At 43.4% G+C, this 17,690-nt stretch overlaps 1 protein-coding gene across 2 annotated transcripts in view; it reads left to right on the top strand.

The window, feature by feature from the left end:
• The window catches only part of LOC138647880 (L-selectin-like), a 463,506-nt gene that overhangs the window by 74,589 nt on the left and 371,227 nt on the right, over nt 1-17,690 (top strand). For both annotated transcript variants that reach the window (XM_069737217.1, XM_069737216.1), the window contains exon 2: nt 6,790-6,868. In XM_069737217.1, coding sequence (XP_069593318.1) covers nt 6,790-6,868 — 79 coding nt within the window. The remainder of the gene's footprint in view (nt 1-6,789; nt 6,869-17,690) is intronic.

The following is a 17,690-nucleotide window of genomic DNA, read 5'->3' as shown; positions in this document are numbered from 1 at the left end:
ACTGTGGGTATTGGACAGGAGTCCCTCAATAAACTGCTCCTTTAGCAATCTATCCTCATCTTGCACGCTGCCGGGGTCAAGATGCTTTATGGCCCGTAGTGCCTCCTGAAGATTAAGGGCATAGTCCCATATACTGTCCTGCACCCTTTGTTTACACCCAAAGAATCTCATTTTTAGCTCTGCTGCAGTGCCAGTGTAAAAGGTGTCCTTGAGCCTGGCCAAGATTTGCTTGATAGTTCTTTTATCAGTGTCCGGCCAGGACTTTACCTCCCTCTGGGCCGCACCACTTAACTGGCCAGTAAAGATGCTGACTTTTTAACTCTCAGACAGGTGGTATACTTCAAACAAACTACATAGTCTCTCCTTCAAATCGCTCAGGGTGTGTGACTCCCCTGAGTATTGCGGTAACCGTGCCGCTCCCGGTATGTAAGGCATTGATAGTGGCATTATGGGGGCGGAGACTGCGACTGCTGCTGGATCTCCACCCTGGATGGACATTTTCGTCCCCCCTAGTGAACCTGTCAAGCCCTGGGTTTCGATACCATAGTAAGCAGCTGTTTCACAGGCGGGATGGATTGAGATCCTGAGGGTGTCCTAGTTGGGGCCTCCTGCTTCCCGCCGGCTAACGTCTGAGCGCCAGGCAGGGCTTCTCTTTGTGCACTCTCTTGGGCTCCGCCAATGATAACACACGCCTTCTATTTTTGGCACGCCGTGCAGCGTGATAATGGCGGTTACCACACAATTCAATAAAGTTTATGGCACACAGGACCTAGTGGTACCGGACTACGATATCCTGTTCATGATGCCAAAATGCGATGCCTGCTAGGGCCATGGGGTACTCGGTCCGGGTCAGGCAGTTGTTCAGGGGGTTATCACGGCAGCAGTGCCCCGGTCCGTGGCCCTGGGCGGGCAATAAAATAATGAGGGAAAGTTTATAGGGGACTTAACGTGATGCCACTTGAGGTGTTCAGCAATAGATGGCCGACACTGCTTAAGGCGACCGCTGGGGCCAGTGGTGATGCAGCTGGAATGGTTCTGCTCACCACAGGTGGAGCGGGGCCCCAGGGCTACCGGTACTGTTGTAAGTTATCGTGGACGTTGAGGTGCAGGACTGAGGGTGCGAGAAATGACTGGATGACACAAGGGCTGTAGTTTTCTTTACCTTTACCCAATGGCTGAAAGTGCAATCCGGGGCACGGGTAACAGATGGTAATGGAGATCTTGGCAGCCTGGAAGCAATTTAGGATCCACCTAGCCAGGTAGTTTCGGACATCTTCCTACTGTGCTGTCCTGTTAGGTCCTTGCTGCTTTCAAGCTCTGCTCAAGTCTCTCTCACTGTCTGTTAAAGTAAAACAGGACCACATTAGAAGGCAGCTTGAGCCTATTACAGGTGTCGCTCCTTCATGGTGGCTCCGGGCTCTGGGATGCTGCTGTGCTGCTGGGTGTTAGATAGGCCAGGAGAACTGCAGTCTCCTGCCCTCCAGATTTAGCTGCCGGGACTTCAGTACCCACGCAACCACGGAATCCAGTGTCTGGTTTCTAGCGCTCAGCTCTGGAATGACTGCCTGATACGGTGATGTTCCCTCATATTTAGCCTTTTGGCTTATTTCTCTGACTTTGGTCTGCCCTTTTTCCTTCCACTGTGATGGTTTGAGTTGGCGAGTTTATCTTATACGCTCCCTATATCACTTTAACAGGCTCGTCGCTCTGTGATACTGTTAGCCTTGCCTTTTTATAGGGACTATTTTTGGTATTTAACCCCTTAGTGACCGAGCCAAATTTTTGAAATCTGACCAGTGTCACTTTATGTGGTAATAACTCTGCAACGCTTCAACAAATCCCAGTGATTTTGAGACTGTTTTTTCGTGACACATTATACTTTATGATAATGGTAAATTTTGTTCAACATTTTTTGTGTTTATTTATAAAAAATATCAAAAATTTGAGAAAAATGTTAAAAAATTAGCACTTTTCTAAATTTGAATGATTATCCCTTTAATCCAGATAGTCATACAACAGCAAACCATTAATAAATAACATTTCCCACATGTCTGCTTTACATCAGCACCATTTGTAAAATGTTATTTTATTTTTTTAGCATTTTAGGAGGTTTAAAAATGTAGCAGCAATTTTTCATTTTTTCAAAGAAATTTACAAAATTTATTTTTTTAGGGACTTATCCATGTTTGAAGTGATTTTAGGGGTCCCATATATTGGGAAACCCACAAACGTGATACCATTTTAAAAACAGCACCCCTAAACATATTGAAAACTGCTGTCAGGTAGTTTATTAACCCTTCAGGTGCTTTACAGGAATTAATGCAAAGTGGTATGACAGAAATGAAAATGTGCATTTTTACCACCTAAATGCCGCTAACTTCTAAACAGATTACTACAGCCGTCAGACTCTAAGGCCACTATCTGGTCATGAATTGCCATCGCAAACATCAGGACAACAAAATCATGATCTGAGGGCACCAACTGTGACAAAGAAGAAGCCCCCACACTCTGTTAACCATTTATAATGATGTAGTCACTATTGACAGCAGCATCTAAGGGGTTAAACAGATTTAGATGGTGCAAATACTGATCGTGGCTGGTACAGCAAGTTGTCAGCTATAGTGTACAACCGACAGATGCTGGATTGTCATCTGTATGGGGAGGCTATTCTCTTATATCTCAGGTCAGTTAAAAGACGTATTGGCGGTCATTAAGGGGTTAAACTCCAATATGTTTTTTTTTTTTTTGAGGGGATTTATACTTATCTCCTTTTGCTGCAATTTAGTAGGCTTATTGAGGCCCCCTTGCTAGCATTAGCCTGTTCATTTATATAGGGGCACTCCTGCACTATATGGTACTCTGGGGACGCCCAGAGTTTACCTGCTACCTTGCTCTGTGCACATAAGCCATTGTGCACATAAGTCACCATTTGTGCACATTTGTTGTGCTATTTATGCTACATCTTTGTATCTTAGATTTACCAAAGTACCAGCAGTGTGTTGGTGGCGTGACTCACCATATATTATTGTATCTTTAGCTGTCTCCATATATTGACTTTGTATAGGACCATTGGTGTGTTGGTTGTATTTTAATGTATGTTTTTATTGGTGTTTTCTGTCTTCTTCATTAATTAATAAATACATTTTTGTATTTTTGCAACTTAATTGTATTCTGGGTGTGCGCCCTATATGCATAGTCTCTTTTCTTGTTTGTTTGGTATATGCTGCTGCTATGCATTGAGCTGCACCCCTTATTATACTTACCTTATAGGTCGCAATTGGCCCCTCGCCCATTGGTAGTGCTCCCTAGCTCTCCCTCTTCCTTTGCAGCTCTGGAATGAGCTTGGTTACAGCTCCACTCCCCAGGTTCTCCTCGACTTCTCTCACTCTCTCAGACTCACTAACCCCCCCTCCAGGCCAGAACTTATAGGGAAGCTCCTCTGAAACCGGGTGTTAGAACTCCTCCTTCTGGTCTGAAGTAAGGAAAAAGTGATGGACGCAGGTGTTACCTGGTAAGGGGACCCCTCCTTGCTTCCAGGCATGACATCACCCCCTGTGAGGGAAGCATTGTGGCAACTGGACTCCTGGGGTGCCACATATATCTCACAAAACCTGCACCCCTTTATCACAGACTGCATACCTATGCACTTCTGTATCTCACAGCCTGCACCCCCTATCCCACAGCCTGCACCCCTATATCCTACACAGTTTGCATCCCCTATCCCACATAGCCTGCAACCCCATATCCCACACATCCTGCACCCTCATATTCCACACAGCCTGTACCTCTCTATCCCACACAGCCTGCAACCCCATCTGACATCCTGCACCCCTACGCACCCTCCAACTCACACGGCCTGTAACCCCATGCAACTCTCTATCCCATACAGCCTGCAGAGTCATCTACCCCTCCATCTCACACAGCTTGCACCCCCACCACTCACCCCTCCAGGTCATACAGCTTGTAGCCCCAGACACCCTTTCATCTTACAGCCTGGACCCCCATATCCTACACAGCCTGTACCCCTATGCAACTCTGCATCCCACACAGCTTGCACCCATATATCCAACACAGCCTAAATCCCCCATCCCACACAGCCTGCACCCTAACGCATCCCTTTATCCCACACAGCCTGCAGCCCCTATCCCACACAGCCTGCATCCCCCCATCTCACACTGACTGTACCCCCTTATGCTACACAGCCTGCAACCTAATATCCCACAAAGCCTTCACCCCCTAACCCAATCTGCAACCTCCTATCTCACAGACTGAATCCCCTTGTCCTACAAAGCTTGCACCCTAATATCCCACACAGCCTTCACCACCTATCTCACAGCCTGTACTGTTATGATCTGGTGGTTTAGGAGCAACATGGGACGAGCTCTGAAGGAAGTGGTACCTGTACTGACCGCAGTCCCTAAGCTCAACACAACACTAGAAGTAGCCGTGGGATGCTCCTAACACTCCCTAGGCACCTCGTCACAGCCTGAGAACTAACTACCCCTAAAGATAGAAACAGGAAAACTATCTTGCCTCAGAGAAAATCCCCAAAGGATAGATAGCCCCCCACAAGTAATGACTGTGAGTGGAGAGGGAAAAGACATACACAGAATGAAACCAGGATGAGCACAGGAGGCCAGTCTAGCTAGATAGATAGGACAGGATGGAATACTGTGCGGTCAGTATAAAACACTACAAAAAACCCACACAGAGTTTACAAAAATCTCCATACCTGACTAAAGGTGTGGAGGGTAAATCTGCTTCCCAGAGCTTCCAGCATCACAGAATTAATTCATACTGACAAGCTGGACAAACAGAAAGCACAAAACGGATAAGTCCACAACCTGTGGACAGAAAAGAGCAAGCAAGGACTTAGGTTTGCTGAACTGGTCAGGATAACAGGGAAATCCAAAGAGATGTGAATCCAACCAGGAACCATTGACAAGTGGCACAGGCTGAAGGAAAGAGCCAGGCTAAATAGCCGAGCAGAATAGACAATCAGTGGAAGCAGCTGCTGACAGCTAAATCCAAGGAGCAGCCATTCCACTTAAAACCACCAGAGGGAGCCCAAGAGCAGAACTCACAAAAATGCCACTTACAACCACCGGAGGGAGCACAAGAGCGGAATTCACAACACTGTACCCCCATATCCTACACAGCTTGCATCCCCTATCCCACACATCCTGCACCCTTATTTTCCACACAGCTTGCACCCTCCTATCCCATACAGCCTGCAACCCCATCTGACAGATCTTGCACCCCTATGCACCCCTCCATCTCACATAGTCTGAACCTCCATGTACCACTCAATCTCCCAGCCTGTAACCCCACATAGCTTTCCATTCCATACAGCCTGCAACCCTACTCACCCTTCCATCTCACACAGCTTTCCCCCCTCAATTACCCCTCCATTTAACAGACTGTAACCTCACACACCACTCTGTCTTACAGCCTGCACCCCAATATCCCACACAGCCTGCACCCCAATGCAACCCTCTATTCCACACAGCTTGCACTCACATATCCCACACAATGTGCATCCCCATATCCCTCATGACCTGCACCCCAATGCACTACTTTATCCTACACAGCGTGCACCCCCTATGCCATACAGCCTGCATCCCCATATCCTACACAGCCTGCATCCCCATATCCAACACCACCTGGACCTCTATATCTCACACTGCCTGCACCTCCCTATCCCACACTGCCTGCACCCCCTATTCTACACAGCCTGCATCCCCCTATCCTACACAGCCTGCATCCCCCTATCCTACACAGCCTGCATCCCCATAGTCTACACAGCCTGCATCCCAATAGTCTACACAGCCTGCATCACCATATCCTACACAGCATGTATTCCCATATCCCACACCACCTGGACCTCTATATCTCACACTGTTTGCATCTCCCTATCCCACACTGCCTGCACCCCCTATCCTACACAGCCTGAATCCCCCTATCCTACACAGCCTGCATCCCCCTATCCTACACAGCCTGCATCCCCATAGTCTACACAGCCTGCATCCCCATATCCTACACAGCATGTATTCCCATATCCCACACCACCTGGACCTCTATATCTCACACCGCCTGCACCACCATATCCCACACTGCCTGCACCACCATATCCCACACTCCCTGCACCTCCCTATCCCACACTGCCTGCACCTCCCTATCCCACACTGCCTGCACCGCCTATCCTACACAGCCTGCATCCCCCTATCCTACACAGCCTGCATCCCCATAGTCTACACAGCCTGCATCCCCATATCCTACACAGCCTGCATCCCCATATCCTACACAGCCTGTATTCCCATATCCCACACAGCCTGTATTCCCAGAATGAGCTCACTGACAGATTCATTGTTACATCAGTTTGCAGCTGGCTATGTACGGTGTGATAGAGACTGCAGTATATAAACAATTCTACATTTTTAATGGAACCTTATTGCAAAACCATATTTTCTTCTGAAGAAGTCACTGAGTCATCTCCTGAGTCCTGACAGCTGCTTTGTCTGTTGTGGAGCCTGTCCCTGAAGTATTGATAACAGAGCAGCTGCTTTCCCCATACTCATGTTTCTGCACTAACTATATTAGTTTTCATACTGATTATTAGAAGATGCTAGATATAAAGATTCCAACGTGCTACTAATGATTTATAATTTCCTGTTTCTTTTTATGTCTTAATAAAATTACAAGATAATTTTATGTTACAAAAAATAAATCTACCTTATTGCATAGTAATGTTTTTTCCAACGTTATTAACTCAAATTACTTATTTTGCAGAATTTACAAAGACAAAGTCAGCCATATGGATGTGTTTGGCAAAAGAGTAGAATATTTACATTTTTACTATTTTGCAATGGTAAGTGTCGTATAAATGTCACTGAGGTCTACATTTTAGCTTATTCTGCAAGTATACATGACATTGTAAAAGATAATAAAATGGTTACCATCGAAGCTCAATGCTTGATTGTAATAAATCATTTAAATGTAGAATGTAAGTCCGCAAGGACAGGGTCCTCTCCCTTCTGTACCAGTCTGTCATTGTAAATTTGTTTACTGTAAACGATATCTATAATTCTGTATGTAAACCCTTTCTCATGTACAGAACCATGGAATTAATGGTGCTATATAAATAATAATAATAATAATAATAATAATAATTTAAATGCCATGACCCAGGAGTTATTGAAAACCTGCTCATTTTTTAAATTAATTTCACCTTTATCAAATTATTTTTTATTTCCCTGTCAGCTACTTTCACAAAATTGTTATATTAATTTTCAGACTACACGAAGCTATAAAATCTAAACTAGTGCAATAGCCTGGGGTCTGGATGAGCAGATCTAAAGCAGCACAGACAGATGGCACTGGTTAAGTAGATTAGATGACTAGGTGCAGAGCTGGTGCATGACTGATCTAGCAGAGTTGTAAAAAACAGGATTGATGTAGCAGAGACTGAAGTGCGATGACTGATGTAGCATTGACGAAACAGAGGTTGATGAAACAGAAAAATCCCAGTTTAGAGCAGTGGCAGGATGCCAACCACCTGAATACTTAGGTTTCAGTCTGTCGCATGAGCTGGGTTAAAGGGAACCTGTCACCTGAATTCGGCGGGATCGGTTTTGTGTCATATGGGCGGAGTTTTCGGGTGTTTGATTCACCCTTTCCTTACCCGCTGGCTGCATGCTGGCTGCAATATTGGATTGAAGTTCATTCTCTGTCCTCCGTAGTACATGCCTGCACAAGGCAAGAATGCCTTGCGCAGGCGTGTACTATGGAGGACAGAGAAACTTCAATCCAATATTGCGGCCAGCATGCAGCCAGCGGGTAAGGAAAGGGTGAATCAAACACCCGAAAACTCTGCCCATATGACCCAAAACCAGTCCCGCCAAATTCAGGTGACAGGTTCCATTTAAATGCCTTGGCAACATCATGTCACAGGAGTGCAGGAAATAGAAAATGGAGAAAGAAGATGCTGCACTTGGCGCTAGAGCCAGGAGAGGATAGTAAAGTGCTATGGGCAAAGGCCTAGCAATTTCACCCTTTCATGACATATTCTGTATATTTACGTCATGTCGTGTCGCTGAATTTGATGCGGGCTTCAGTGCTGAGCCCACATCTTTCCCTGCACATGACAGTTGATTTGATATACTACTCAAAATGAAATATCTAGATGCCCCCTGAGGAAACTAGATGAAACGTGTCGGGACAGGTGGATGATGAATCTTTATCTAGCTAAGTATGGTATTTGATCTCTGATTTCTTTTGGGTAATATATTAGTTACAGCTTCTCTTCTTCTCTTCCGCACATGTACATTTTGCTATGACTAGAGATTAGCGAACCCCAACAGTAAAGATCGAGTTTCTTACCGAACACCTAGTGTTCGGGCACAGAACCCAAAGATGGACTTCTCTCAAGGAGTCCGTGTTACTGTTTGGGATCGGCACCCCAAAGATCAGGTCTATCCCATACTGCCATCTGCATGACAGGGCGAGAAACACTTGCAGCTCTGATCAGCGGTAAGATTATTATTGCCAGCCAGAGAGCTGCAGTTCACATGCTGTCAGATGAAAGAGTGACCCAGCAGCTGTGACCGGCAGCAAAAAGATTACCACTGGTCACAGATGTCAGCTGATGAGAAAGTACTTCTTCCATCAGTGTACACCTGCTGTCACTGATAACAGCAAGAGCAGGCGCCGCTGATAGGAGTATTCAACAGCCGGCACCTGTGCTATAAATAAATAAAATAACGTGGGGTCTGTTGTATTTGTGATAACCAGCGCAGGGTACAACTGTTAGCTGTCAGATTTATCATGACTGGTTATGAAAAATAGAGGGGTACCCATGTCTTTTTAAAAATTATTTAAACAAATAATTAAAAAAATGCGTTGGGTCCCCCCATTTTTGACAACCAGCCAAGCTAAAGCAGAAAGCAGAGAGCTGGTATTCTCAGGCTGGTAAGTGGCCATGCATATTGGCCCCCTCAGCCTAGAAATAGCAGCCCACCACCATTCCACAAAAGACACATCTATTAGCTATGCCAATTCTGGCTCTTTGCATGGCTCTTCCCACTTGCTCTGTGGAGAAGGCAAGTGGGTTAATGGTTGTAGAATCGATGTCAGCTGTTTTATGGCCGTTTACATTAAGCCCAAAAGTTAGTAATGGAGAGGCGTTTATCGTTTTGTCAGCTGACATTAACCCAGGGGAGGATATTCATGGAGAAGCTTCTATAAGACACCCCTATTACTAACCCCATAGTCAAAAATGTAAAAAAGACACAGACCGAGTAAAGCCCTTTATTTGAAAGAAATATTCAAAGGCGTTTTATAAAAATGTTTTTTGTTTTTTTTTTTAAAAAAAGAACAAAATAAAAAACAAAAAATGAAATAAAATGATTATACCAATAAATACATGTTAATGTAAAAACAAAAAAACAAACAAAGTACACATATTTGGTATCACCCCGATCTATAAAACTGTCAATCTAGTTATCTCCTTCAGTAAACATTGTAAAAAAAAAACGTGGAAAAATACTGCTTTTACCGCCAAAGTACAATAAAACACTATCACAAAGTTGAATGTAAATAGAAATATAACTGAAAAAGTCCTTGTCTCTCAAAAAAACTCAAACCTTTTTTTAAAAAATTGTTTTTATTGTGTAAAAGTGGCAAAACATAAAAATAAGACATAAATGTGGTATCACTGTAATCATACTGACTCAAAGAATTAAGCTACCTTATCACTTTTACCACACCGTGAACTCCATAAAAAAACAAGAAAAAGTTCTGAAATGTTGGTCTTTGATCGTTCTACCTTTCAAAAAGTGGAAAAGAAAGTGATCAAAAAAGTAATGTGCCTGAAAATGGTACAGATAGAAGCGTCAACTTGTCCCTCAAAAAAGAAACTCTCACGTAACTCTGTCGGCAGAAATATAGAAAATTATAGATGTCAAAATATGGCAATGCACTTTCCTTCATTTTGCAATTAAAAGCATTTTTTTAGTCGCACCGACCGAAAGAATAAACTCATCTAATCACTTATACCGCACAAGGAACAATGTAAAAAATAGATAAAACCAATTCTTCACTTGCTGTTGATTCGTCCTCTGAAAGATCGCAGTAAGGCTTAGCTCACATCTTGCACTTTGTGCTGAAGCTTACATCGGGGATTCTGTGTAAATTCCTGAAATGAGTCAGATGGAACCCACGGTGGAAGATTCCCCATAGTGAGGCAAATTTAGAAACTTGATGCTCTCTGGCTTATGATCTGGAAGTTTCCACCTTTTTAAGCATAGATAAAAGTGCGGTCCGCCACAGTTTAGTGCACCTCTGAAAAGAAGGCCTCTACTAAACACAGGCCAAACGAAGTCCAGAGTAACTCTGCTGCCTCATTATAGTGAATGGGTCCCTCAGGAGTTTAATTTGAATCACATCACTAGGAGATTTTGATGGAAACCCCAATGTTAGTGCTCAGCTTAGAGGCCGGATATACAGGGGTTGGACAAAATAATGGAAACACCTGGAAACATCAACAAAAGTTAGTTTAATATGGTATAGGTCCACTTTTTGCGGTGATTACTGCCTCAATTCTCCGAGGTATGGATTCATACAAGGTGTGAATTGTTTCCAAAGGAATTTTAGCCCATTCTGCAGTTAAAACACCCTCCTGTTCTTTGAGCGACGATGGCGGCGGAAATCGACGTCTAACTTGAATCTCCAAAATCGATCATAAATGCTCAATAATGTTGAGGTCTGGGGATTGTGGGGGCCAGATGAGATGCTCAACTTCATTAGAATGTTCCTCGTGTCATGCTTTAATGATTCAAGCTGTATGAATTGGTGCATTATCATCCTGAAAGATGGTGTTCCCCTCCGGGAACAGTGCTTGAACCATTGGATGCACTTGGTCGCCCAAAATGCCTAAATAATCTCAGCTGTTAATTCTTCCATGAAGGGATATCATTGGCCCAGTGGATCTCCACGAAATAGCACCCCAGATCATAACAGAACCTCCGCCATTTTTTACGGTTGGGAGAAAGCAGTCTGGATGGAATGCTTCTTTCAGCTGTCTCCAAGCGTACACTCGGCCAGAGGTAGGAAATAGGGTAAACGATGATTCGTCTGAGAATATCACATGTTTCCACTGCTCGAGGGACCAATTCTGGAGGTTTCTACACCAATCTAAATGCTTGGAAACATTTGTAATTGAGAGCAGCGGTTTTCTCTTTGCGGCTCTTCAGTGGAATCCATATTTGTGCAGCTCCCGACGAACAGTTTTCATAGAAACTGGGTTCTGTAGATGTTCATTGAGCTTATCAGTGATTTTCGGAGTCGTGGTCTTGTGATCCTCTTACAATTCGCTTTATAGTCTGACGGTCTCTCTCAGTCAACTTTGACTTTTGGCCGGACCTGTGCTTTGCTGCAGATGTTTTTCCTTCTCTTTCAAATGCAGTCATTACTTTGGAGACAGTACCTCTTGACACGCCAAGCATTCGGGCACTTTCTGTTATACTAGCACCTGCCATACGAGCACCAACAATTTGGCCTCTTTGAAAAGAGGTCTGCCATTGGTATCAGGTTCTCGTCAATGTTCTTACAATTATGCAAAACAAACAGTTAATTTACATACACATCACAACACAAATAATCAACTATTACCATATGTCACGGTTTGCATGTTTATCACATGTTCGAAGATTATGATGCCAAAATGTTAGGTGTTTCCATTATTTTGTCCAACCCCTGTATGTGATCCAAAATGTTACGTAAAATCTTCCCATTATAAAAGCTTATATAAAAACTTGATCCACAAAAAAAGCAAGTTCTCACTCAGGTCTGTCATCTGTTAATGGAAACATAGGGGACTTCCATGTTACTGGTAACAAAAAGGCACTGGAAAAGATAAATGGCATCCCCAAACAAGAAATCCAGTGACTTTTGTCCTCCCAAACTCAAGTGCCCCTGGAGCGCCCCCAGACACAGGGCCACGAGTTCTCGGTACCGGGCCTCTCTGGTTCGGTTCTGAGGCTGTCACGGTTGCTAGACCCGGTCCGTGACCCTGCTAAGGGGCGTCCAGTAAAGGGATTTTTACAGTCTGTCAATTTCATGACGCCACCTGTGGTGTTCGGTCAGGGTGACCGACGCTGCTGTAGGGTCCACTGGGGTGATGGAATGGCAGCTGGATGGTATAACTTCCCACAGGTGAAGTATGTCCCCAGGGCTTCCCAGTAAGGTGGATGGTGATGGTGTGAGGTGCAGGCAATAACGAGGACACAAGGTTGCAGTCTCTTTACCTCTTTACTGAAGGCTTCAGGATCCTCAATCCAGAGTACGTTCAACAGGGCTCTCCGAGACCGGCCAGTCCGATGGGCACATCCAGAGTTTCCCTCGCAGATGGAAATCATTGCCTACCAATAGTGCCTGTATGTTGTAGTCCTACCCTGCTGAGCATTCGGAATAGTCCTCACAACTGCTGTTCTCGTTCGTTCGTTCTCTACAGCTCTCTCTCTCTCTCGTTCTTGGGTTCCAGATGTTACTAGTTTCTAATGTCCCCCAGGTATGTTAGGGCTAGGACGCCACCCGTTTGACGGGAAGGCTTGGAGGTCTTCCGGGACCCTAGAGACGCCCCTCTCCCAATGTTGCCCCCTATGTCTTCGTAGGTGTGAAAGGTAGACAGCCAACCTATAATCAACTGTCCAGTGGAATTTGAAGTAAGGCCTGAAGTCAGTTACTCCTACGGTGATCCGGCCACCGACTACGCGCCTCAGTAAGATGTTGCCTTCCTCTCTCGGCACGACTCTTACTGGCTCTCCTTTGTGCTGATCTCGTTTACACTGTTCCACAATATTCTTCCCCTCTTGTCTCTTTCTTAGGATACCGCCGCAAGGTGTGCAGGCGCGGTTCCGTTACGTTCTGTTCTGTCGCTAGGCACCTGCCAGGTTCCCACGCCTGACAGGGACCCCCCTGTGCCTTCTCCCTGCAACACCCCCTGCCACGGGATGTTGCCTGGTTCCAACCCAGTCAGCTTCTCACTAACTTCCTCCCCAGCCCCTAGTTTTACCAGTGTGAGGAGTGGCCCAATAAATAAAGCCCTTTTGCTCCCCCTAGTGGCCGGAGTGTGAAGTGTAATGTGTTCTGGTGATACCTGGTCAGGATAACTCTTTAGTGCCATCAGACGTACCGCTGCTCCCCTTAGTGGCAGAGCGCTATACTGCAACGACCAGGTCTCTGGGGCGCTGCACCCCCCCCCACCAAAGTCTGCACCACAATATTTATTGCACTATTTCCCTTCTGAGCTTTGTTCTGTACTTCAAAAGTAGTTTTTCATGACACGTGGGATACTGAGGAGAAATTGTCCACCATATTTTACCATTCATTTTCTCTTGTTCCCCTTGTGAAAATGAAAAATTGGGGCTAAAGCAACATTTTTGTGGGAAATATTTCATCTTTATATTTTCACGGATGATTGTTATAAAATTCTGTGAAGACCTGGGGTTTCAAGGTGCTCACCACACTGATAAATACGTTACTTGAGGGTTGGTTTCCAAAGTAGGGTCACTTGTGGGTGGTTTCCATTATTTGGTCTCATCAGAGAATCTCCAAACACAACACGGCACCCATAGACTATTTTATCAAAGTCTCCACTCAAAAATGTCACTCTCTCCTTATGGAGCTCGGCAGTGTGACCAAACAGTAGTCCCCCCAGATATGGGGCATCAGCATACTTAGGAGAAATTGCACAACAAATTTTGAGGTCCATTTTCTCCTGCTACCCTAGTGAAAATGAAAAACTTGGGGCTAAGTCAACATTTTTTGAGAAAAGTGTATTCTGTCATTTTCACGGCTCAACATTATCAAATTCTTTGCAGCACCTGTGGGTTCAAAGTGCTCACCAAACCTCTAGGTAAATTCCTTGAAGAGTGGAGTTTCCAAAAAGGGGTCCCTTGTGGGGGTTTCAACTTTTTAGATGTACCAGGGCTCTGCAAATGCAATATGGTGTCTTCTATCTGTTCCACCAATATTGCACTCAAAATGTCAAATGGAGCTCCTTCCCATCTGAGCTCTGCCGTGCACCCAAACAGAGGTTTTCCACAACATATGGGGTATTGACATACTCGGGATAAAATTGTACAACAACTTTTCTGGTCCATTTTCTCCTCTTACCTATATGAAAATGAAGAATTTGGGACTAAAGCAACATTTTTTTTGCTGATTTTTCCGGAGGTTCTGAGATGCGATAATATAGTGGGAAATCCACAAAAAATCCGCAAAATAATGAACATGCTGCGTTTTTTTTCTGCGATGTGTTTTTTTGTGGAAAAAACGCAACATATGCACAAAAATTGCGGAATGCATTCTAAATGATAGGATGCATATGTATGCGGTTTTTAAGCATTTTTATAGCAAAAAAAACGTGAAAACAACGGGAAAAATCCGGAAGAAATCCTGACGTGTGCACATACCCTCAACCCTTCTAACTTCCTAACCAAAAACAATTATGGTTCAAAAATGATGCTTATGTAGAGTAAACATGTGAGAAATGTTATTTATCAACTATTTTGTGGGATATAACTCGCTGGTTTAAAGGCATAAAAATTAAAAGCTGTGTTCAAAATTTTTGCCAAAAATTTCTGATATTTTCACAAATAAACGCAAAAAATAAGGACCTAAAATTTATCACTATCATAAAGTACAATGTCTTGCTAAAAATTATTCTTAGAATCACTGGGATACATTTAAGTGTTCCAGTAGTATTACCAAATAAAGTAACGATGGTCAAAATTGGCTAATTTGGCCTGGTCAAGAAGGTGAAAACAGGCTATGGGATGAAGGGGTTAAAATATAAAAAGTTCTGGTTCTTATAATATGGTAAAAAAAACATTTTATTTTTCAAAGGTCAGAATTTTTCTAAAGCAGTAAAAATATAAAATAACTATAGAAATTTGATACCAAAATAATCATAGTGCCATGCAGAATCAAGTTACCTGATTAATTTTATCACAATATAAAAGCTACATATCCAATATGCAAAAAATCATTTCAAAATTTCATTTTTTTATTCAGCATTTCACCCAACTTACATTTTTTTGCTCATATTTCAGTATATTATATGATGAAATGAAAAGTGTTATTTAAAACAAGATTTCCCACACAAACAATCCATCATAAGTCATTTTTTAAAAAAAAATGATTGCTTTTGGAAGAAGGGAGGGAGAAATAAAAGTGCAAAAATGAAAATTGTAAATGTACAGTGACCATGTATAAGTGTTGCATTTCCATATTACCTGACTAGCTTGAGACACTACTGATGAAGACCAAATTTAAAGGGAACAATACAGTACACTTTCCACCTAAAACTTTGCATGACATAAAGATTCTAAGAACACCAAAGAAATAAGCCCTGTCATGCTGTACTGTAGGCATAATACAGTACATCAGTTCAGCTGAAGTGCGCCTTTATTAATTTGTTTGTTCTATGTGAAAAATGGTAACTTAACTATCATCATTCTTACATTGTTCCGTATGAAATATGACTGACAGCTGTTTTAAAGGTCTTCTAATATTATTCTTGATGAAAAATGACAATGTTCTAATATGTTTTGCAATTAGAGATGAGCAGATCAGGCAAAATTTGATTTGTAGAGAAGTTATTCTCCTCAAATTCAATGTCTGTCCAGACCCCAGACCATAATGTAGAGATCGGCGTACCAGAACTATAAAGTTTGAGGTCCGTACTGAACACCTAGTGTCCATAAATGGACCCCAACAAGGAATTCTCACAGACGTCTATGGTACTGTTTGGGTTTGGCAGCCCGAACAAAGCTTGTCCAAAGGATGCAGCACGGCCAATCAACAAGCTTTTCCTATATGTGCACATCTAGCCCCATCAAAGCCATGTAAAGTATTAGCATGGCTGTGACTGACCTGCGAACCATGTAAAAAAAGTAAAAAATAAAAATACACAGGATCTCCTCTATATTTGATAACAAGCACAGGTAAAACAGACAGCTGCGGGCTGTAGCTCTCAGCTGTCTGGTTTAAAAAAATAATTTTTAAAAATGGGGTCCATTTCCTTATTGATAACCAGCCAAGCTAAAGCAGACAGCTGGGGGCCCTCCCTAGCCGAAAAATTGCAGCTTGAAAACACTCCAGAAAAGACACATCCATGCTTGGTCGGTGCTGTCAATTCTAAATGAGCAGGTATCTTGAAAAATAAGACTGGAAATCCTGAGTGATATTTGATGGTTGGAAGGGGATAAATCCCAGCACTTATCTCCCTTTGTCCGCCATTTGTCATAGATCCACAGCGCCTCTACGCGTTTTGCCCCATTGGGCTTCTCAGGAGGCTCGATTCATAGATAGAATGTGTCCTGATGCGGTGCAGTAGCTATGGCAAATGATGGACGAAGGGAGATAAGTGCTGGGATTTGTGCTTCCTACGTTATACTTTGATGATTAGATATCTGAGAGTTATGTGGTATATTGAAATAGGCTCATCCATAACAATTGTGATGGACCTATGAATTATTGTTCCAAAAACTCCCTCGCCAGCACGCCATCATTTTGCCTTGTTTTCTATTTATACTATTGTTTTTATGTGTGGAGATCTAGGATTCCTTTAGTGTAGGAATATCTCTGTATAGTTTACAGCGGTTTCCTTAGACTGCGGGTAGTGGGAGCTCTCAAGTGGCTACAGGGCACAACAGGGCCCCCAGGAATAGCCACCGTGGAGTGGGGGCACCACAATGCTTTCACCATAGGGTGCCAACCCCCGAAGTCAGGTAGGTGTGAGGTTAGTACTCACCAGGGATACCTAGTATACCCCATTTTTAAAATTTAGTGTTTATGTGTGAGCACAGTGTATGTTTAGTATTTTTGGTCAAGTCTGTCGTATGAACCAACGTGTAGGTTCAGCTTATCAATAAAGATTTATGATGTTAGGGATATTGAATACGATAACATAATTGAGATCTTGGGTATAATTGATTTTCTTTAATAATCTTCCTAGAATAATAACGCCATTCCCTAGCTGCCTGCTTTCCCACAGCTGGTTAGTAAAAATAAAGGGGACCGCATGCCATTTTTTTCATCTATTTTTTTATTCAATAAACACAAGTACAGAAAACTATACACACACTGCACTAATTATATATCTCACTGCAAGAAGCTATAATTTAAACACTAAAGTTCAGAGTCTGTAATGGAAATCTAGTGTGCAGTTCCAAACCCGGACTTGAAGTTGGAAGTACATTTTAGCCTTTGGTAGCGGCTGTGCCTAATAAAGCTTGGTGAAAGGCTGGAACTCAGACAATCACCAATGTTTCTGGCTGTGGGCACTTCCTGCTGCATCACCTCTGTGCCACGTTTCAAGTTTTGACATGGCTGTGATTTGGTGGCGTAGGCAGCACGTGACCCGACCTGTAAAGGCTGGATCCCAGGTTGTGCTGCCATTATCAGCATTTTAAGAGTGCAGAAAAGAGTGCCGGACAGCCCAGTGCAAACAGCTCCTATATTCTGTTCTTTACAGCCTGATGATTAGTGCTCATACAGTCTAGTACACAGTGAAGGTCAAGCATTATCCAGAGTGCCTGCAGAGTCTGGTATACAGTGCACTTACAGCCTGGTGTATAGTGTTCGTACAACGTAGTGGACAGTGCACATACAATCTGGTGTATAGTGCC

The sequence above is a fragment of the Ranitomeya imitator genome, chromosome 8 (genome assembly GCF_032444005.1).
Source record: "Ranitomeya imitator isolate aRanImi1 chromosome 8, aRanImi1.pri, whole genome shotgun sequence".
Classification (NCBI taxonomy): domain Eukaryota; kingdom Metazoa; phylum Chordata; class Amphibia; order Anura; family Dendrobatidae; genus Ranitomeya; species Ranitomeya imitator.
This window is presented reverse-complemented; position numbering and strand designations above follow the sequence as displayed.